Raw genomic sequence first — 23,092 nt, 5'->3', positions numbered from 1 at the left:
TTTCATTCTTCCAGTAGCGGCAACTACTGTCTCTCCTCTGTCTCTGTCTCTCCTCTGTCTCTGTCTCTGTCTCTCCTCTGTCTCTGTCTCTGTCTCTCCTCTGTCTCGGTCTCTCCTTTGTCTCTGTCTCTCCTCTGTCTCTGTCTCTGTCTCTGTCTCTGTCTCTGTCTCTCCTCTGTCTCTGTCTCTGTCTCTCCTCTGTCTCTGTCTCTCCTCTGTCTCTGTCTCTCCTGTCTCTCCCAGTATGTCCTATCTTCTAATTAACATCACTTTGCGTGGCCCAAAACATTAAAACAAAGGCATACAGCTTCATACACCATCTCTATTCTAAACGCCACACCTCAACAACACTGTATGATAAAAGCTGACCCCCGTGTCGCTCCTCTTTGAACTATTCGCCGTCTGACGAACAGAATAACATTTTATCTGTAACAATAAATCCATAGAACTTACAGTACAATAAAACACATACAAATTCATAGCTCCTTATGAACTATTGAAACAATCCAAACATGACAATTTAATTCATACAGTAACATTCATTTAGTCGATTCAAGTTTCATCAGTCAGATAGTCCCTGATAAGGTGTGTTTGACCTCTGCGGTAGCCCACAGATGGTCTGCCTTCCAAACAATATCATAAATGGTGATTGAGTCATCACGCTGTGCTCCCACACTAGTCAGTCGCCTTCTCTCATTCTTCCAAGAAACAAGGAGGCATCTGTGCTGTGGGTAACGTGATATGCTGGTCTTTCTGTGAATTTTTGGGATCATGATACTGTGTTAAGTCCACAGTTTTTTTTCTAGAACTCTTTTTACTATACAGAAGTGAATCAACTTGTAACATAACAATATTATAATTGCAGAAACTCAACATGTACATTGATATAGGATCCACCCCTGCATGTTTTCTCCTTTTCTGTCTGCGTGACCTGCTTACTTACTGCACATTGACCATGGATCCTTACTATCGTCTTCTGTAGTTTTCCATCACTTCCTCTCCTCTTCTCTCCTCTGTCTCTGTCTCTGTCTCTCCTCTGTCTCTGTCTCTGTCTCTGTCTCTGTCTCTGTCTCTGTCTCTCCTCTGTCTCTGTCTCTCCTCTGTCTCTGTCTCTGTATCTCCTCTGTCTCTGTCTCTCCTCTGTCTCTGTCTCTGTCTCTGTCTCTCCTCTGTCTCTGTCTCTGTCTCTCCTCTGTCCCTGTCTCTGTATCTCCTCTGTCTCTGTCTCTCCTCTGTCTCTGTCTCTCCTCTGTCTCTGTCTCTGTCTCTGTCTCTGTCTCTTTCTCTCCTCTGTCTCTGTCTCTGTCTCTGTCTCTGTCTCTCCTCTGTCTCTGTCTCTGTCTCTCCTCTGTCTCTGTCTCTCCTCTGTCTCTGTCTCTCCTCTGTCTCTGTCTCTGTCTCTGTCTCTGTCTCTCCTCTATCTCTGTCTCTGTCTCTCCTCTGTCTCTGTCTCTCCTCTGTCTCTGTCTCTGTCTCTGTCTCTCCTCTGTCTCTGTCTCTCCTCTGTCTCTGTCTCTGTATCTCCTCTGTCTCTGTCTCTCCTCTGTCTCTGTCTCTGTCTCTGTCTCTCCTCTGTCTCTGTCTCTGTCTCTGTCTCTGTCTCTCCTCTGTCTCTGTCTCTGTATCTCCTCTGTCTCTGTCTCTGTCTCTGTCTCTCCTCTGTCTCTGTCTCTGTCTCTGTCTCTGTCTCTCCTCTGTCTCTGTCTCTGTCTCTGTCTCTCCTCTGTCTCTGTCTCTGTCTCTCCTCTGTCTCTGTCTCTCCTCTGTCTCTGTCTCTCCTCTGTCTCTGTCTCTGTCTCTGTCTCTCCTCTGTCTCTGTCTCTGTCTCTCCTCTGTCTCTGTCTCTCCTCTGCCTCTCCTCTGTCTCTGTCTCTCCCTCTGTCTCTGTCTCTCCTCTGTCTCTGTCTCTGTCTCTGTCTCTGTCTCTGTCTCTCCTCTGTCTCTGTCTCTGTCTCTCCTCTGTCTCTGTCTCTCCTCTGTCTCTGTCTCTCCTCTGTCTCTGTCTCTGTATCTCCTCTGTCTCTGTCTCTCCTCTGTCTCTGTCTCTGTCTCTGTCTCTGTCTCTCCTCTGTCTCTGTCTCTGTCTCTCCTCTGTCTCTGTCTCTGTATCTCCTCTGTCTCTGTCTCTCCTCTGTCTCTGTCTCTCCTCTGTCTCTGTCTCTGTCTCTGTCTCTGTCTCTCCTCTGTCTCTGTCTCTGTCTCTGTCTCTCCTCTGTCTCTGTCTCTGTCTCTCCTCTGTCTCTGTCTCTCCTCTGTCTCTGTCTCTCCTCTGTCTCTGTCTCTGTCTCTGTCTCTCCTCTGTCTCTGTCTCTGTCTCTCCTCTGTCTCTGTCTCTCCTCTGTCTCTGTCTCTGTCTCTGTCTCTCCTCTGTCTCTGTCTCTGTCTCTCCTCTGTCTCTGTCTCTGTATCTCCTCTGTCTCTGTCTCTCCTCTGTCTCTGTCTCTGTCTCTGTCTCTCCTCTGTCTCTGTCTCTGTCTCTCCTCTGTCTCTGTCTCTGTATCTCCTCTGTCTCTGTCTCTCCTCTGTCTCTGTCTCTGTCTCTGTCTCTGTCTCTGTCTCTGTCTCTGTCTCTCCTCTGTCTCTGTCTCTGTCTCTGTCTCTCCTCTGTCTCTGTCTCTGTCTCTCCTCTGTCTCTGTCTCTCCTCTGTCTCTGTCTCTCCTCTGTCTCTGTCTCTGTCTCTGTCTCTGTCTCTGTCTCTGTCTCTCCTCTGTCTCTGTCTCTGTCTCTCCTCTGTCTCTGTCTCTCCTCTGCCTCTCCTCTGTCTCTGTCTCTCCCTCTGTCTCTGTCTCTCCTCTGTCTCTGTCTCTGTCTCTGTCTCTGTCTCTCCTCTGTCTCTGTCTCTGTCTCTGTCTCTGTCTCCTTCTCTCCTCTGTCTCTGTGGGCAGCTTGTGTTACACTTGATGAATGGGCTCCATTAAGCAGATCTATTGTGGCGGGCATGTTTGTGACTAATTCTGGGTTTACAGCTGCTATGGAAACCATTTGCAAGGTGTTTACACTGTGTTTTCATTCTCCCTAACTTGCTTGATTCTGTTGTTGTACTGTTGGTATACAGTACCTTGTTGTTTCTTTGTATGGTGTGTAGAGGTAGATATATTTGCATGTCTGTTTGGCTCTAGCTTGTCCAACACTTTGATGTATTCTCATTGGTTGGATTGGCTTTCTAGGCCTTACAAGGAAAATGAACACACACTCTGTTGAGTCACACTCTTCGACATGTCGACACGTCTCTGCATGGCATTTCTTTGAAGACTTGACACAGCTACAATGCCTACTTTGTACGACAACCCATTCAATGTGTTATTTGCTGATACTGATTTGATTTGAGATGATATTATCCAAACATGCCAGACTTCTCTGGCAACACCTCCCATCATCCCTAGGAGGAAAGTTATTCTATTCATGTTTTTTAGTTGAAAAGCAGAGACCGACTTCTTACACGTGTGATGTGAACATGTACATAACATAGGTCTCTAAATGAGTTGGAAGTAACCAGAGGGGCTGTCCGTACGTTTTGGCACAGGGGTCTCCTGCGGCCCCCCTCTCCACGTGGCCAACGGGGTGGTGCGGGGGGCGGTGTTCCAGTTCGGGGACGTGGCCGTGTACTCGTGTTTCGGAGGGTATGCCGTAGAGGGCCACGGCAGGAGTATGTGTCTGGAAAACAGGACCTGGACCCCCCCTCCCGTCTGCAGAGGTAGAGAGACTGCACCCCTACTGCGACCTAAAAGGAGGGCATCCTGTCTACTCCTGACACCTTGCGTGCCCTCCCCTCCGCTTCACCAGTCCCTTGTGCTGTACACACTCCCTACTCTGCCCGTACACACTTCCCACTTTACTTGTACATACTATACAGATCGTAGGGTTGCCTAGGGATGCCTGTCTCTATGGCACCGTCTGTTGGGTGGCTATGTGGTTTGAACCATTTCTATAAAGAAATGCAGTTTTTTCGAATGCTGTCTTTATCCCAGTGCATGAAGTTGCATGGTCAAGGCCAATCACGGCACGACTACCAGTATCATTATCTATTTTCTATTTTCTATTATCTATTTTAAACAGTACTAGCTATCTTAACTGAATGCTTTCTCTTCTATGGAGCCTCTCTACACGTCAGATGGGGACTGTTTGGAGGATGTCTCAGTACTTTGGCTTCAATCAGGTGTGTGTGTCTTCCTGTTCTCTCCAGCGGTGTGTTGGCTGCAGTGCCTGAACGGAGGGGTGTGTCACAGACCCAACACCTGTTCCTGTCCTGAGGGGTGGATGGGTAGACTGTGTGAGGAACGTAAGTATTATCAATTACTCAATCAACCAATCATATTTATTTTGGATGGATGGGCAGACTTGAGGAGTGTGTGTGTGTGTGTGTGTGTGTGTGTGTGTGTGTGTGTGTGTGTGTGTGTGTGTGTGTGTGTGTGTGTGTGTGTGTGTGTGTGTGTGTGTGTGTGTGTGAGATTTTTTATCTTTATTTCACTTTTGTATTTTATCTACTTCACTTGCTTTGGCAATGTTAACACATGTTTCCCATGCCAATGAATTGAGATCTCAGTCCCTCCTCTCATCACAAATAAAGAGTCAGTCAGCGAAAGTGGATCCACACTGCAGCCAGGACCAGACACACACTGTTTCACTGACTGTGGAGGAATGTACTCAGCTAGCTTTACACAGCCAGAGTAGAATAGTATGTACTCACATTAGATCGTCTAAAATCACAGAGACACATAAGGAAAATATTTCCCCATCTGTCTGAAAATGTTCACAGACTTTTTGTGTACTCCGTCTTCAGGGTTGGGTAGATTACTTTCTAAATGTAATCTGTTACTAGTTACCTGTCCAAAATTGTAATCAGTAAAGTAACTTTTGGATTACCCAAACTCAGTAATGTAATCTGATTACATGCAGTTACTTTTAGATTAAGGCATTAGAAGAAGACAAAAATGTATGTTACCAGTTGAACGACATCTATTGCAGGATAAATCAATGTTAAAGTTTATATAACTGTCCATATATGGATGTTACATTTTATTTTATGGGTTGGTTATGTAGGCTTCTTCTAACCTATCGCTCTCTAATACATATAATATTACGATAAAATGATATCTTTACATTAAAAACCAAACTCTATCAGAATTCCAGTCATTCCAATAAATGTTATACCCCTTGATCTTCAAGAATAGGGCTTGGAAATATGGAAGTATAGACTAGCCAAAATGTTTTACCTGAGCATAACCCCAAAACAAAGGACTTATTAGCCAGCCCTACTCTGTTGTTTATGATTTTGTTGTTATGGAGGACCGATTGGGCTCATTGATTCCAGTTGAAAAATAAATGCTGCGCTCACTGAATGGCATGCTTTCAGCACAACTGAAAAATGAATGTCCTATACTGCATTTGCTATAGGCCTATTGTTTACCTTTTTGTTGGTGACACTTTGATATCTTGATAATATGCAGCTGTCTAAAGGGAAAATCCACAGATGAAACAATAACAAAATGCCGCCCCGCCTCTGTTTTGGTAAAGAGCTGAGGGATGGGCCTGGAGAAATGTAACCACTCTCAGATTAATAGACAGAGCTATGGATGCAAGGACTGACCGTCTATGATATAAAAATGATTGTTTTAACCATGTTATGAGGCTAAACAATGTTTGTTTACATTTACAATGTTTACAAACATAGGAGAAAAACAAGTTTATATTTTGGGTTCTCATGGAGTGTGACAGTTGAACTAAGCTCATGAGGCATTTATAAGTTATATTCTTCAAGTATCAATGTATATATATCATTTATAAGTCCAAAAATGGATGTAGCAACTACAGATTGCCCCTTTAAAAGTGTGTGAGTTTGAGCATGTGTCCATTAGGCATGTGGATTTATTTTATCAGCATGAATTAGATTGAGCAATAAAAGCCTTACTTTTATTCTGTAGGCTGGGATCTGCACTATGCAGCTGTTGCAAGAACACATTTTCACTGGCTGTCCACTGGTTTCAGAAACGATGATTGATCGGCACCTTAAACTTCTCGAATTCAACCATTATTGGGTTCAAATACACATTTAAATTTGTGAACAGCCATCCACAACAACCACAATCCGCAAGGCGCAGATAGCTAAATGAGAGAGCAGCAGTGTGATTCACATCAATGTGCTATGTAGATATCAATAATAAGTGATATCCGTATCACCGTAGACGACACCACTACTGTCATCCTTACCTCCAAGCGTTTATTCAAGTTGGATAATCTTTGGATGCCGACAGCAGTCGCACCATTGGAAGACACATCTTGGACTGTAGCCTACAAAAGCCTATTCCTGCTCTTTTCCTGCGATCCATCTAACACATTTGCGGTGTCATCATAGTGGTCTCTGACTTGTGGTCAGATTCGCTCAGGTGGAACAAACTTAAAATTGCCCCTTTTTCAATGTTGATTTCAATGTCATTGAGAAAACAGAGAAGTGCCAAAGATGTTTTTGATTACAATATTTTTGCTGGTAACGTAACGGATTTCAGTTACCTTTTTTTTGTAATCCCTTACATGTAACGGATTACATGTAGTCTGTTACTCCCCAACCTTGTCTGTCTTCCCCAGTGAGAGAGGTTGAGTCTGAAACCCTATTCACACAGTAGAGAGATTGAGCCTGAAACCCTATTCACACAGTAGAGAGGTTGAGCCTGAAATCCTATTCACACAGTAGAGAGGTTGAGCCTGAAACCCTATTCACACAGTAGAGAGGTTGAGCCTGAAACCCTATTCACACAGTAGAGAGAGGTTGAGCCTGAAACCCTATTCACACAGTAGAGAGAGGTTGAGCCTGGAACCCTATTCACACAGTAGAAAGGTTGAGTTTGATACAGTGCATTCGGAAAGTATTCAGACCACTTGACATGTTCCACATTTTGTGACGTTACAGCCTTATTCAAAAATGGATTTTAAAAAAACGTTCTCAATCTTCAAATAATATCCCATAATGCCAAAGAAAAAAAACTTCAACATCACATGTATATAAGTATTCAGACCCTTTACACAGTACTTTGTTGAAGCACCTTTGGCAGCAATTACAGCCTTGAGTCTTCTTGGCTATGACGCTACAAGCTTGGCACACCTATATTTGGAGAGTTTCTCCCATTCTGGATGGGGAGCGTCGCTGCACAGCTATTTTCAGGTCTCTACAAAGATGTTAGATCGGGTTCACGTTCGGGCTCTGGCTGTGCCACTCAAGGACATTCAGAGACTTGTCCCGAAGCCACTCCTGTGTTGTCTTGAATGTGTGCTTACGGTTGTTGTCCTATTCTAGGTGAACCTTCACCCCAGTCTAAGGTCCTGAGTGCTCTCGAGCAGGTTTTCATCTCTCTGTACTTTGCTCTGTTCATCTTTCCCTCGATCCTAACTAGTTTCATCAGACCAGAGAATCTTGTTTCTCATGGTCTGACAGTCCTTTGGCAAACTCCAAGAGGGCTGTCATGTGTATTTTACTGAGGAGTGGCTCCCATCTGGCCACTCTACCATAAAGGCCTGGTCGGTGGAGTGCTGCAGAGATGGTTGTCCTTCTGGAAGGTTCTCCCATCTCCACATAGGAACTCTAGAGCTCTATCAGAGTGGCCATCAGGTTCCTGGTCACCTCCCTGACCAAGGCCCTTCTCCCCCGATTGCTCGGTTTGGCCGGGCGGCCAGCTTTAGAAGTCTTGGTGGTTCCAAACTTCTTCCATGTAAGAATGATGGAGGCCACTGTGTTCTTGGGGACGTTCAATGCTGCTGACATTTTTTGGTATCTTTTCCCCAGATCTGTGCCTCGACACAATCCTGTCTCGGAGTTCTACAGACAATTATTTCGACCTCATGGCTTGGTTTTTGCTCTGATATGCACTGTCAACTGTGGGACCTTATATAGATGGGTGTGTGTCGTTCCAAATCATGTTCAATCAATTGAATTTACCACAGGTGGACTTAAATCAAGTTGTAGAAACATCTCAAGGATGATCAGTGGAAACAGGATGCACCTGAGCTCAACTTCCAGTCTCATAGCAAAGGGTCTGAATAGTTATGTAAATAAGGCATTTATTTTTTATACATTTGCAAAAATGTCTACCAAACCTGTTTTCGCCATGTCATAATGGGGTATTGACGAGTGTAGATTGACGAGGAATGGTTTTTATGTAATCCATTTTAGAATAAGGCTGTAACGTAACAAAATGTGGAAAAAGGGAAGAGGTCTAAATTCTTTCCGAATGCACTGTACACAGCAGAGTAGGACACTATATAGAGAATTAGGGTGCCATGTTGGACTTTGCCAGAGAGAAAGCTACTCTTTGACCACCGCTTCCTACCCACAACACACACAGCTTGCCTGTGTTGAATGACCCCAGAGGTTTAGTCCGTGTGGTGAAACACACAATTGTTGATGACTCATCATGTGGTGATGGCTTCCAGTTTATGTTTGTGTCTCTCCTCCAATCAAATCACAGCTATCTGCATCCTGCCGTGTCTGAACGGCGGGCGGTGCGCGGCACCCTACCAGTGCGAGTGTCCCACGGGCTGGACAGGGACGCGCTGTCACAGTGGTAAGTATGTAAGAGTGTGTCACAGCGGTGGGTGTGTATGTGTTGTCTTAATTTTGTCGGTGAGGAGTGTGTGTGTGTTTTTGTGTTTTTGTTTGTTTCACAGTGGTGAGTGAGTGTGTGTGTGGTTCAGTGAGTGTGTGTGAGGAGCTCATTGATGTGAGACACAGATGTATCCTTAATGTATTACCTCCTGAGAGGGTTTCCACTTTGTGACTACAATATAAGCAGACTTACCTACAGTAGGGGCCTTAGCTTGTGTGGAATGTTGAATGGGTCTTCTGTAAGGAACATATTATCGTGTGGCCTCTAGGGAGATGGGAGATGGGGACGTCACCAGGTTGTCACTGATGAAAGCAGTGGAGCAAAAAGCATTAAACGAAGCTTTGGAAATAGGATTTTAAAAATAAAGCTGCAGATATTTTAGGAAGTTATCTTACTGTGAGCTGTCCCAAAACTACTTCAGTTACCGGATAACTTTGAGTTTTCTTAAAACACTTTTTCTTAAAAGAAGTAATAGGAGTTTTTTCCCCCCACACCTCATAGTTAGGATGTAGCTGCTTAGAATGAATACAGTATTGTGTTCTAGGCTGGTGATGATTTGTCAGACTACAGAGCATTGAAGCTGTAAAACCGAGAATAACAACAAAATCAGAAGACATTGCAGCCCGTTACTCCCACTGACCTTAGTCAATAGCGCCTGATCAATTATAGGGCAACAATGTTATTGAGAGCAGTAGCAACATATTTGCAGTTCTCCATGCTAACGTTATATTTCAGAAAAACACTGCAGTAGAAAGGATTATCTACGCAGTCAATCACAGCTCTGGAGTCAATCACCACCTTCCGGAGACACCTGAAACCCCACCTCTTTAAGGAATACCTAGGATAGGATAAAGTAATCCCTCTCACCCCCCCTCCCCCTGAAAAGATTTAGATGCACTACTGTTCCACTGGAGGTCATAAGGTGAATGCACCAATTTGTAAGTCGCTCTGGATAAGAGCGTCTGCTAAATGACTTAAATGTTAAATGTATAACGAGCAGCTCATTTTATAGACCCAAGATGCTACACCACAGAACAATCTGAAAATCGTCTCTCGGCAAGTCCAACCCACTCATTATCTCAGCCAATCATGGCTAGTGGGAAGGTTCTTGTCTTTCTCTTTGGCTAAACCAAATAGGCTCATAATTTAACAACTTAAACGTTTGGTATTAAGTCACATGAAAGTTCACATGTTCGAGAAGGAATTTCTGCCAAAAAACGCATTTTGAAAAAAAAAAAATGTTCAACTGGCTCTCCTGTGAAGTCGTGACTTGTGACATCTGCCTAGTTTCCTGAATCGAGTCACATATGGACAGGAGTGCAGGGGGAATTGTTTAAGTGACATCAGGGAGAGAATGAATGATCTGAGGTACTTATCCATCCATTCCTGTGTCAGCGTGCGTCATACTGTAGACTACTGTTGCCGTAGTAATGCACGTCTGTGACAACCGAGCACTTGCAGTGACAGGCAAGTCCAAAGTCCAAAGCAACCACTACTATCATCGTAGAAGCATGGACTGAAACATGACCCTTTCCTATAGACAGACTACCTCTTGGATTGTTAGGCATACTGTTCAATTCAATTCCATACAACTTTATTAATCCCGAAGGGCAGTTAGAAGGGCCTTGTCAGTGCGTGGCGACAACATGATGTCTACTGTACAGTATGCCAGTGTGCTTTTGTTCTCTCAGACATGATGACGTCATTTGTTGACTCAGTAATACTGAAACAAAGCCACTACCTTTCTTCTCTTTTTCTGTTCAATCATTATTTCTTTTTCTGTTCAATCATGTCCTGTTTGAACTAAATGTTTGTCTGCATTTCAGGAGAATATGGATGTGGAAAACACCGTTTTGATAGTGTTTCCCTAGAAAAAGGGTGAGACCAAGTTATTCTGCCCAGAGGGAAGACCACATTGCCAGTTCGCCTGAGTAACCAAGGGTTCTACCAGGAAACATCTGTTATTATGAGGAAGTCCTGTAGATGAGATTCTGAACCTTACTGAAAGTGTGGGTGTGTGTCCACACCTTCTCCCTGTTACTCATTTAGTCAAAGGCGAGCGGTCGGGTAGGCTGTCTGGAGTAAAAATATAATTATGTCCCAACCACTTCTAAAACCAAAGTTGCTCTCCTTGTCAAAGGCAATAACTGCCTCAGCCTTAGGATAGTTCTTGGTCAGGTGCATGCAAAGCTGATAGAGTGTGTATGTGGTGTGTGTGTATATATATATATGTGTATATATATATGTGTTGAATGGTTTAAGGTTTTATTGACAGTGTGTGTTTTCACAGCGGTGTGCTCGTCGTCCTGTCTGAACGGTGGGAGGTGCATCAGGCCTAACAGGTGTCACTGCAGTCTAGGGTGGAGCGGGCATGACTGCTCTAGGTGACAAACCACACACACACACACACACACACACACACACACACACACACACACACACACACACACACACACACACACACACACACACACACACACACACACACACACACACACACACACACACACATACACACTACCAGAGCAACCAGTACTACCAGACCACCAGGTACTACCAGACCACTCTGTACTACCAGACCACCAGGTACTACCAGACCACTTTGTACTACCAGACCACCAGGTACTAACAGACCAACAGGTACTACCAGACCACCAGGTACTACCAGACCGCTCTGTACTACCAGACCACTCTGTACTACCAGACCACCAGGTACTACCAGACCACTCTGTACTACCAGACCACCAGGTACTACCAGACCACTCTGTACTACCAGACCACCAGGTACTACCAGACCACCACTACCAGACCTTTACTACCAGACCACTGTACTACCAGACCACTCTGTACTACCAGACCACCAGGTACTACCAGACCTCTGTACTACCAGACCACTCTGTACTACCAGACCACTGTACACCAGACCACCAGGTACTACCAGACCACCAGGTACTACCAGACCACTCTGTACTACCAACCACCACCAGACCACTCTGTGCCAGACCACAGGTACCAGACCACCAGGTACTACTACCAGACCACTCTGTACTACCAGACCACTCTGTACTACCAGACCACCAGGTACTACCAGACCACCAGGTACTACCAGACCATTCTGTACTACCAGACCACTCTGTACTACCAGACCACCAGGTACTACCAGACCACCAGGTACTACCAGACCACTCTGTACTACCAGACCACCAGGTACTACCAGACCATTCTGTACTACCAGACCACTCTGTACTACCAGACCACTCTGTACTACCAGACCACCAGGTACTACCAGACCACCAGGTACTACCAGATCACTCTGTACTACCAGACCACCAGGTACTACCAGACCACTCTGTACTGCCAGACCACTCTGTACTACCAGACCACCAGGTACTACCAGACCACTCTGTACTACCAGACCACTCTGTACTACCAGACCACCAGGTACTACCAGACCATTCTGTACTACCAGACCACCAGGTACTACCAGACCACCAGGTACTACCAGACCATTCTGTACTACCAGACCACCAAGTACTACCAGACCAACAGGTACTACCAGACCACCAGGTACTACCAGACCACTCTGTACTACCAGACCACCAGGTACTACCAGACCACTCTGTACTACCAGACCACCAGGTACTACCAGACCACTCTGTACTACCAGACCACCAGGTACTACCAGACCACCAGGTACTACCAGATCACTCTGTACTACCAGACCACCAGGTACTACCAGACCACTCTGTACTACCAGACCACCAGGTACTAACAGACCACTCTGTACTACCAGACCACCAGGTACTACCAGACCACTCTGTACTACCAGACCACCAGGTACTACCAGACCACTCTGTACTACCAGACCACCAGGTACTAACAGACCACTCTGTACTACCAGACCACCAGGTACCAGACCACAGACTACCAGACCACTCTGTACTACCAGACCACCAGACCACCACCAGGTACTACCAGACCACTCTGTACTACCAGACCATTGTACTACCAGACCACCAGGTACTACCAGACCACCAGGTACTACCAGACCACTCTGTACTACCAGACCACTCTGTACTACCAGACCACCAGGTACTACCAGACCACCAGGTACTACCAGACCACTCTGTACTACCAGACCACCAGGTACTACCAGACCACTCTGTACTACCAGACCACCAGGTACTACCAGACCACTCTGTACTACCAGACCACTCTGTACTACCAGACCATCTGTACTACCAGACCACCAGGTACTACCAGACCATTCTGTACTACCAGACCACTCTGTACTACCAGACCACCAGGTACTACCAGACCACTCTGTACTACCAGACCACCAGGTACTACCAGACCACTCTGTACTACCAGACCACTCTGTACTACCAGACCACCAGGTACTACCAGACCACTCTGTACTACCAGACCACCAGGTACTACCAGACCACCAGGTACTACCAGACCACTCTGTACTACCAGACCAGACCACCAGGTACTACCAGACCATTCTGTACTACCAGACCACAGGTACTACCAGACCACCAGGTACTACCAGACCATTCTGTACTACCAGACCACTCTGTACTACCAGACCACTCTGTACTACCAGACCACCAGGTACTACCAGACCACTCTGTACTACCAGACCACCAGGTACTACCAGACCACTCTGTACTACCAGACCACCAGGTACTACCAGACCACCAGGTACTACCAGACCACTCTGTACTACCAGACCACCAGGTACTACCAGACCACTCTGTACTACCAGACCACTCTGTACTAACATACCACCAGGTACTACCAGACCACCAGGTACTACCAGACCACTCTGTACTACCAGACCATTCTGTACTACCAGACCACTCTGTACTACCAGACCACTCTGTACTACCAGACCACCAGGTACTACCAGACCATTCTGTACTACCAGACCACCAGGTACTACCAGACCATTCTGTACTACCAGACCATTCTGTACTACCAGACCACCAGGTACTACCAGACCATTCTGTACTACCAGACCATTCTGTACTACCAGACCACCAGGTACTACCAGACCGCATAGTACTGCTTGATCACACACAGATCAAAATATGTCAGGAATAGCAAATCATAACATTAATAATGCTCATAAGGAAATCATTATCTCTCCTCTCTTCCCCTTATCCTGAATGAGGCCTAGTTTGTGTTTGTGTCATCATTTGAAGGAAACCCTAGTACAGCAATACAAAGTGACCTACTATACAATCTCTCTGTAATGTGAGGCACACTCACCAGACCTAGGCACAAACAATATTTGAAATAATTGAAAATACTTTACCGGCAGTGCTTCATTGAGCATGCCTGGCATAATCAACCAATAGAATAGTCCCAAAACTGCAAACCCGCCCATGGCACTATTGGCAGGCTAGAGCAGACACTCAAAGTGTTTTGTAAGGTTTCATGTCGTATTTGAACCCAGGTCTGTGTCTCAGCTCAGCTCTCCCTCTCTGTCTGTTGGAGTTGGGCCAAGGTATGGCTGGACAGAGAGGTTCAGTACTAACTGGGCACATACGATGCATTCTGAAATTATTCAGACCTCTTCCTTTTTTTCACATTTTGATACTTTACAGCCTTATTCTAACATGGATTAAATCAAATAAAAATCCTCATTATCAACCTATAATGACAATAACCTATAATGACGAAGCGGAAACAGGTTTTAAGATTTTTTTTAGCAAATTTCATACAAATAAGTATTCAGACCCTTTGCTATGAGAGTCGGAATTGAGCTCAGGTGCATCCTGTTTCCACTGATCATCTTTGAGATGTTTTTACAACTATATTTTTGCATTTTCCAATTAAGAACATTCAAAACAAAAGTGAAAAGATATTAGACAACGATAGGACAAAGAGACAGTAACAGACGAGCAAACAAAAAAAGTATTATTATATATACAAACATACAATAAGAATAATAACGAGACATTGGATCACCTGCCATAGGCTACATATTATACATTACGTGTGAAACATTATCCAACTTGATTGGAGTCCACCTGTCGTAAATTAAGTTTTATTTTACATTATTTGGAAAGGCACACACCTGCCTGTATACAGTAAGGTCCCACAGTTGACAGTGCATGTCAGAGCAAACACCAAGCCATGAGGTCGAAGGAATTGTCGGTAGAGCTCTGAGACAAAATTGTGTCGAGGCACCGATATAGGGAAGGGTAACAAAACATTTCTGCAGCATTGAAGGTTCCCAAGAACACAGTGGCCTCCATCATTCTTAAATGGAAGAAGTCTGGAATCACCAAGACTCTTCTTAGAGATGTCCGCCCGGCCAAACTGAGCAATCGGTGGAGAAGAGCCTTGATCAGGGAGGTGACCAAGAACCCGATGGTCACTGATAGAGTTCCAGAGTTCCTCTGTGCAAATGGAAGAACCTTCCAGAAGGACAACCATCTCTGCAGCACTCCACCAATCAGGCCTTCATGGTAGAGTGGGCACACGGAAGCCACTCCTGAGTAAAAGGCACATGACAGCCCGCTTGGAGTATGCCAAAAGACTCCTAAAGGACTCAGTCCATTAGAAACAAGATTATCTGGTCTGATGAAACCAAGAGTGAACTCTTTGGCCTGAATTCCAAGCGTCACTTCTAGAGGAAACCTGGCACCATCCCTACGGTGAAACATGGTGGTGGCAGCATCATGCTGTGGGGATGTTTTTCAGTGGCAGGGACTGAGAGACTAGTCAGGATCGAGGGAAGGATAAAACGGAGCAGAGTACAGAGAGATCCTTTATGAAAACCTGCTCCAGAGCGCTCATGACCTCAGACATGAGCGAAGGTTAACATTCCAACAGGACAACGACCCGAAGCACACAGGCAAGACAATGCAGAAGTGGCTTCGGGACAAGTCTCTAAATGTCCTTGCCTGGCTCAGCCAGAGCCCGGACTTGAACCCGATCAAACATATCTAGAGATAGCTGTGCAGCAACGTTTCAACCAACCTGACAGAGCTTCAGAGGATCTGCAGAGAAGAATGGGAGAAACTCCCCAAATACAGGTGTACCAAGCTTGTAGCGTCATACCCAAGAAGACTCAAGGCTGTAATCACTGCCAAAAGTGCTTCAACAAAGTACTGAGTAAAAGGTCTGAATACTTATGTAAATTTGATATTTCAGTTTTTATATATATATATACATGTGCAAAAATGTGTAAAACACTTTTTTATTTTATTTATTTTATTTTGTCATTACAGGGTATTGTGTGTAGATTGATGAGGGGAAATAACAATTCAATACTTTTTAGAATAAGGCTGTACATAACAAAATGTGGAAAAGGTTAAAGGGTCTGAATACTTTCCGAATGCACTGTATCTGATTAAATGGGAAGATGTACAGTATCTGTCTGACGTGCCACTCTAACAGAGAAAGCTCTCCTAATCTGACTGAACATCTAGGTAAAGATAGTGTCAGAAATGTTTTTTCCAGATGAAAACCAATGTACTGCTAAACTCAAGCCTGACAGATGTAACTGAATGAGAAAACCACTCTCTCACTTCTGATTGGACTCTGCAGAAAACCATTTGGCTATGAGCCACACTGCAGGGCTATCCATCCATTGTGATGACATTTTTTATTTTTTATTTTTTTGCCTACTCTCTCACTGGGAAAACAGCCAACTGGGCTTGTTCAAACCCCAACAGTCAGGTGAAAACAGGCAGGCACCGTGTAGTTTATAACTACGGGACTAATGGCAATGTTTTCTACATTTAAAATATCGAGCCATAAATAAAAGGTTTTGAAAATGACAAATGATTTAGTCTAATAGTCTTTTTCATTTTCTCTCAACTTTACAGGAAAAGGAAAACAGGATATTTTCATATTTAAGACCATTCAACGTGAAAGAAGATTTCGCTCTCCGTGAAGGGAATTTTGTGTAATTATTTCATAAATGTAAACCATGAATTCTGTCCCCCACCCCTCCCAGGGAAACAAAAACAGATACATTTTGTAAAATAAAGCTGTATTTTTTTCATATAGAAAATGAACAGTATTAAATATGCTGCTATACTGGTATGATGTGTAAAAACGATGTGATTGTCCAATGTATATGTGTAAACTATCCTCACGTTTTTATTAAAGCATAAAATACAACTGAATCGGTTCCATTCACTCCAACTGTATCTTCCTCAATGTTTTTCAGAGCCAAGCCTATGTGAGCAGGTGAATGGCATCAGATTGCTATATCGTATGATTAGCTGATATGTTAAAACACCTAAGTGTTGGCGAGATCTGGCAGGCGTCTGCATTGTAGTTGGGCTGGAACGCCACTAGTACCTCATCTCTGCTGTTGGGTGTTGTGACGCTAAAGCATGTCAGGTGCCGGCAGTGGGTCTCTCCATGCCTTTACTATAGGTCCCTAATGATCCTTCTAGAATCAGTGTACCAGCAGCGTACCACCCTGCAACCCACTGCTGGCTGGCTTTTGAAGCTAAGCAAGGTTGATCATGGTTGGTCCCTGGATGGGAGACCAGATGCTGCTGGAAGTGGTGTTGGAGGAACAGGAGGAGGAACCCTTTCCTCCGGTCTAAAAAAATATCACAGTGATTGAGGACATTGCCTTGTGTAGGGTGCAGTCTTTTGGATGGGATGTTAAAATTGTGTCCGGACTCTCTGTGGGCACTAAAGATCCCATGGCACTTATTGTAAGAGTAGGGGTGTTAACCCAGGTGTCCTGCTTAAATTCCCAGTCTGGCTCATATACCATTGTTGTCATCTAATCATCCCCAACTTCTTAAAGCACTATGAATATTATTTAACCTGGTAAGTTGACAGAACAGATCCTAATTTACAGCAAGTCAGTGCCTTGATCATCCCCTAGATCATTGCTGTAAATTAGGATCGGTTCTGTCAATTTACCGGGTTAAATAAAATATTCATAGTGCTTTAAGATGGATGTTGCTTTAGATTGCGTCTTAGGGCTCTATTCAATCAGATCTGCAGAGGTTGTTTTGGCTTGGAGGTGGAACTGCATTAGAGCTAGAAAATCTACATGAGGTTCCTGGCATTATACCTAATGGGGACATTGCCATTGGCTGCACAGCGTCACATTAAGTGAAATCCAAATGCAGCCTTGTTTACAAATTCAAACACTGTAATGCGAGATGTAGGCTAATTTACACCTCAATGAGGATGATAAATCCTAATTTCACTTACTATGTGCATCATTTCTATATAGCCTACGCTTTTTCATTCTGAAAGTCTAACACGACTGGGATGGGTGTGGCGTTGTGAAGCACAACATGCAAATGGGATGCTCAATTCTAGTCTAGAAAGTTAAATATACAGTTGACTACTGCGCCATGAAGAGTAGTGCAACCCTAGTCCATTAACTCATCCCCCCAAAAAATATTTAGGGAACTCATACCAGACGTCAACATTCATCTTAATTTATTGAATCCACCCACTTCGACAGAACATTCAAAATCCCTACAGCATTGCTCTAATATATAAAAATACATTAAAATATTATGGTCCTTTTTAAAAATGGAGATAAACTCCTGACCTGAATAAGAACGACTAATATACTGGAGGATTTAGAGGCATGGTTTGGTATTAACATTTAATAACAATTTAAAAAATAATAACAATTGAATTAAAACAATGTTTTGTTGTACATATGGTGGAATCTGTCCTTCGAGAGGGAATTGGGACTATAGTGGAATTATTCCTTCAAGGGGGAGTTCGGTCTAAAGACAGTTGGTTGGTGGTGGCGTTTGTACAGCGTCAGTGCAGAAGTGCGTGTCAGCCTCTTCCTCATGACCTCAGAGTGTTGACCTTCTCCTCCAGTTTGGCTTCGTTGGACCCAGAGAAATCATCCACCTGGGAACGACACCACAGGGAATTCTAATATCACTTTCAACGTACCACAATTCCATTCAAAAACAGGCTAGTACAGCCGACTGTTATACTAAATATAATACAGTCTTTACCCCGAGAGGGAAATCAACTAAAGCGACCATAAGTTGCGTTACTCCTTTTATTATTTATAAAAGGAAAAGACAAGAAAATACCCACCTTTTTCTCATTCTTGTAGAAATGGAACGTCGGCATGCATTTGATGTCACAGTGTTTGGCCACATCCTATAGGAGGAGGCAGAGTGAAGGGTGATTAAAACGCAGACCAAACAAGCAATACATCATGACAGATCAACCAATAGAGGCAAAGTCTTTGATCGCTGCATCCTCTGAAGATGGAGAGGGTCAGTTCATGGCTTGAGCGGAGAGAGATGAGTCAGAGGATGGTAGATAACGGTGACAGAGTCTGCTGATGATCTTGTAGCTACTGGACTTCTCTTCCACTCTGTGTAGCAGACACTTGGCTGATGCTTCATCAGGTCTGGGCGCCAGAAAGATCACCACTCACAGTTCAGAATAGTAGCCAGTCGTCCTCACTACGTGGCCTCTGCCTCAGCATTCCTCTACTGCATCTCCCATTCCTCTCAAATCCCTGTTGTACGTTTATTTTTATGGCTATCAGAAGCCATGCTAAAAAGGTACAATAGTAGTGTAAATAAACAGGCTCCCTCTATTAAAAGCACATTGATGTGGTTGAGTATCACCCAGTAAGGAACGCCTTAGTTCTGCAGGACAGGTTTGTCCTAACTGACTGGGCAAATGGCCTCAAGCATTCTGTAATAATATACAAGGGAAAAGCAGGTTTTGGAACGCCCCTCCGTACACCCAGCCACACAGTAGTCTACATACTATATGACCCAACACAGACAGCTGAGATGACTGACTCATGGGTTCAACCCAGTGTCTGGACTGTACAAAAACACGCGAAGCCACTTCCCGTAGCCACAGCAACCCCAGCTCAATGCAACAAAGTCACAATTGGATAGTGACCTTTCACCTGAAAACTGCCGGCCAGCCAGACAGCCGGCTCGTCTACTGACCCCACTTTCCTAACCAAAGTATTCTCTCGAGTCTTGTACTTCAAGAGATAGCCTCGTGGGGTTTCCCAATAGATGTACATACATGAGGTCTAGTCAATGTTAGGCAAGACATCCATCTTTACAAGGACTTTTCTGTATTCAAATACACCAACTGGACTGTTTGTACTAATTCACAGAAAATCTGATAACGTCCCAATTCATCACTTCAACCTCCAGTACATAATGCTCAGGCACTTTCAACAAGAGCTATTAACAGTTGTTCAATGTTTGTGGAACACACACACACACACACACACACACTCACACACACACACACACACACAATTGCCTCACCGCTGCCTCGTCCACGTCCACCTTGAGGAAAACCACATTCTTGTTCTCTGGTTTTTCCGAAAGCCCCTGTAGAGGAGCAGAGCGCACAGGTTAAACGTCAACGGTCAGCAAGGCTGCCCCAATGGGAAAACAGGCCTAGCAGTGTACTGCTGGCTAAACTAGGATTCCAAAATTATATTAGCTTCCCCAAAATCCCCAGGTTTTCCAGAAATCCTGGTTAGAAAATTCCCGGAACCAGAGGGGAGGGGGGAAATCCAGAATCCTCCACTTGGGAATTTTGTAACCATTAACTCAACCAGATGAGTCAGACACAGCAGCTCATGTATCCACCTGTCTATTATTGACCCAGAGACATACCATACAAGGGGTATTGATGGAGGACACACACCATAGGTTGATTCACATCTCCACTTGAATGCTACGTAATGCGAGTATTGACCCAGTTTTTTGTTTTAAATAGTTTACGGCAAGGCCCGACTTCACAACCCTGCTCTGCCTCAGTGGGCTTATGACTGATCATCTCAGCATTGTTCATTAGCATTCTGTTTACAGTCTATATTAAGGGCTCTTCACTTGATAAGCGCAATGTTCCAAGTCCTAGGAGGCTTCCTCGATGGTTACCAAGACGACATGGCCACCACAACACAGGCTACATCCTAAATGGCATCCTATTCCCTACATAGTATACTACTTTTGACCAGAGTCCTATGGGCCCTGGTCAGAAGTAGTGTACCATGTAGGGAATAGGGTTTGCACACCGTTTTTTCTTCTTCCATAATATCTCTGGCTCAGACCAACCAACCCCTTCAGATTCCCCCTACTTGGCATGAGGCCTCTCACAGGAGACCATCTGACAGCTACAGCTAGCAGGGTGCATCTTAACTAGACTAGGCACAACTGGGCCTGTATTCATAAAGCATCTCAGTGGGAGAGCTGATCTAGTAACAGATCCACCCTGTCCTTGTAATCAAATTGATTATGATGTAAAAATGCAGAACTGATCCTTGCTCAGCACTCCAAGTCTAAGACGCTTTATGAATATGGGCCCTTAGAACAAAATCAGAAACTAAATCAGAAGAACCTTCCCGCGTGAGTAATGGTACAGCTCAGCTAGAGACGTTGAGTGTTGGACCACTCACTTTGAAGAAGGGTGCAATGTTCTTGCAGGGGCCGCACCAGGAGGCTGTGAAGTCTACTACCACCAGCTTGTCTCCTGCTTCCTTCAGGGCACTGAAGAAGGAATCCTACAGAACAGTAGAGAACACATTATTAATTAAAACTGTGAGGAAGAGCCTACAGAACACATTGTCCAGCCACAATGAGAATGACAAACATAGAATATGTTATTGGCCATCAACAATGTCTGGCATCAGAAGAATATAATACTTTTTGGTTGATATGAACATGACAGTGGTTTATAGGACCTTGTTTAGCGCCAACCTTAAGCCGTTTGAGGCTGGAACAGGACTTTGATGGACTATCACACACACACACACACACGATGATTGACAGAGGGCACTGTGTTGAAGCCACCATACCGCCAGCTTGGCCCTCCCTCACATTGTAAAAAATATTTAGGAAGCTATAGAAATGCATTTATTCATGTCTACATTTCTTTTTGACACATTATTACACAAACCTAAATGCATACTTTCAAATTATATAATCTGAACTAAACATACATTCCTTAAAGTATGCTTTCAGATTACTAATGTTACTGTCCTTACTACAACAACTTAAATACCTGTCATTTTGTCCTTTAAATACTGTAGAATTTCATTAATTCCCATGAAAGAGTTCCTACCGGGGAGTGCCAACATGGCCGACTAGTGGCTTCAAAACCTCTTAACGGCCAATACATAACAGTAATCCAGGGTTTATACACATCACTGCCCGGGACTGATTCCATCTGCCTGACACTTAAAACATTGCAACCATGATGATTCAACACAACCACTAAAAGTCCAGGTTATATGTAATTTACACATTAAATAGCTAAATATAACACTAACTGGGACGGTAGCGATTTAGCCAGAAAGTTAGAGGAGATTGAAAACGTTTGCCTAGTCCAGATAAACCTAGCCAGTTGGTTGCATATTAGGAATGAACATTCGATGACAGGCGCAGTGGCGTGAACGTTATAAACGCTTCAAACCCCCCAAACTGAGTTGGATGATCAATCAAAAGAGCTATGCACGAAGCAAAAACATGTCTTACCTTATCTTCAATTTCGATAATCATGTTGATGGTGGTTTATTGGCGGTCTGTTACAACACAATACTAAGCTCCTTTGACAGCAAGCGGCTTTCAGTGTGTGAAGTGACGCTGCCGAGTTTATAAAAGCCGCGCATAAGCCCTGCCCCTCGTGGGCGATCCACGAGCCAACTGCTTGACGGGGATGACAATTGAAATATTGTGCTTCAAGCAATGCAAATGATACATTTTCATATTTTGTGTGTAGATTAGGCTATTTCTCAAGATTTGGGTCATTCAAGTGCATTGAATACCTGAACATAGAATTTTCTGGAATGAATCAAAAGGGACCACAATTGGTTTGACTATATGAATGCTGCATATTGTGTAGGCAACATGTACAATAGTTTATTCCACAAATCACGGTGACTTGACAAATTCCTGGTTTACTACAGAACCAGCAGGGGATTGGTTGAGAGAACCTGTGAGTCAAGAAGCAGGGTCAAATAGCATTGGAGCTGGGAAAGTAATAGCACTGAACATTCAAATCAAATGAGAAAGTAATTTATTCTGTGGATTGATGGACCAAAGTGATCTGAATGAATCAAATACATTGTAATATTCCCATCAGACTACATTTTTGGTATGAATCATGCTTTCCTTCCATGGTTATGTACATGACAGGCTCTCACCATGAGGTTGGTCTTATTACAGAAACGAACATCTTGTCACCTGAACTCTACTGAAATTCAAATCAGTAACTAAAAATAAAGACGTCTCATTCATATCAAACAAAGGGATGTTGTAGACAACTAAGGGGAGATAGACCTTACACTAATTGTTTTGGATCCACTCAATGACAGCATAGGAGCTTCAAAGCCCTGGGTCACATTCATTAGGGCACACCGTAGTAAATGTTTTCAAATGGAAAAGGAACGTTTCTTACTGGACAATTCCAGGTAGTCCCTCACCGTTTTAGTCCTTTTTTACTGCCGTTTGGTACCTAATGAACAAAGTCCTTT

At 44.1% G+C, this 23,092-nt stretch overlaps 2 protein-coding genes across 2 annotated transcripts in view; one reads left to right on the top strand and one right to left on the bottom strand.

Moving 5' to 3' along the window:
• Positions 1 to 16,745, top strand: part of LOC115117450 (sushi, von Willebrand factor type A, EGF and pentraxin domain-containing protein 1-like) — a 98,552-nt gene extending 81,807 nt beyond the window's left edge. The window contains exons 44-48 of the mRNA XM_065024990.1: positions 3,525 to 3,695; positions 4,185 to 4,280; positions 8,458 to 8,553; positions 10,886 to 10,979; positions 16,443 to 16,745. Coding sequence (XP_064881062.1) covers positions 3,525 to 3,695; positions 4,185 to 4,280; positions 8,458 to 8,553; positions 10,886 to 10,979; positions 16,443 to 16,473 — 488 coding nt within the window. The 3' untranslated portion in view covers positions 16,474 to 16,745. The remainder of the gene's footprint in view (positions 1 to 3,524; positions 3,696 to 4,184; positions 4,281 to 8,457; positions 8,554 to 10,885; positions 10,980 to 16,442) is intronic.
• Positions 16,746 to 18,019: 1,274 nt separating this feature from the next.
• Positions 18,020 to 22,203, bottom strand: LOC115117448 (thioredoxin-like). Its single transcript, XM_029645918.1, has 5 exons — positions 22,095 to 22,203; positions 21,017 to 21,121; positions 19,878 to 19,943; positions 18,664 to 18,729; positions 18,020 to 18,468 (listed from the first exon to the last, which is right to left on the bottom strand). The coding sequence occupies exons 1-5, from the start codon at positions 22,116 to 22,118 to the stop codon at positions 18,403 to 18,405; spliced, it is 327 nt and encodes a 108-aa protein (XP_029501778.1). The 5' UTR covers positions 22,119 to 22,203; the 3' UTR covers positions 18,020 to 18,402.
• Positions 22,204 to 23,092: the final 889 nt, after the last annotated feature.

This window comes from Oncorhynchus nerka, linkage group LG12 (genome assembly GCF_034236695.1).
Source record: "Oncorhynchus nerka isolate Pitt River linkage group LG12, Oner_Uvic_2.0, whole genome shotgun sequence".
NCBI lineage: Eukaryota > Metazoa > Chordata > Actinopteri > Salmoniformes > Salmonidae > Oncorhynchus > Oncorhynchus nerka.
The sequence above is the reverse complement of the archived record's forward strand: the minus strand, read 5'-3'. Positions and strand labels throughout refer to the sequence as shown.

What these genes read in the sequence shown, in the direction of transcription:
- LOC115117448 (XM_029645918.1), bottom strand. Translation starts at nt 22,118, where the DNA reads ATGATTATCGAAATTGAAGATAAG. An exon ending in TTATCGAAATTGAAGATAAG is followed by an intron (nt 21,122 to 22,094) that starts GTAAGACATGTT and finishes ACTGTTCTGTAG; the next exon opens with GATTCCTTCTTCAGTGCCCT. An exon ending in ACATTGCACCCTTCTTCAAA is followed by an intron (nt 19,944 to 21,016) that starts GTGAGTGGTCCA and finishes GCTCCTCTACAG; the next exon opens with GGGCTTTCGGAAAAACCAGA.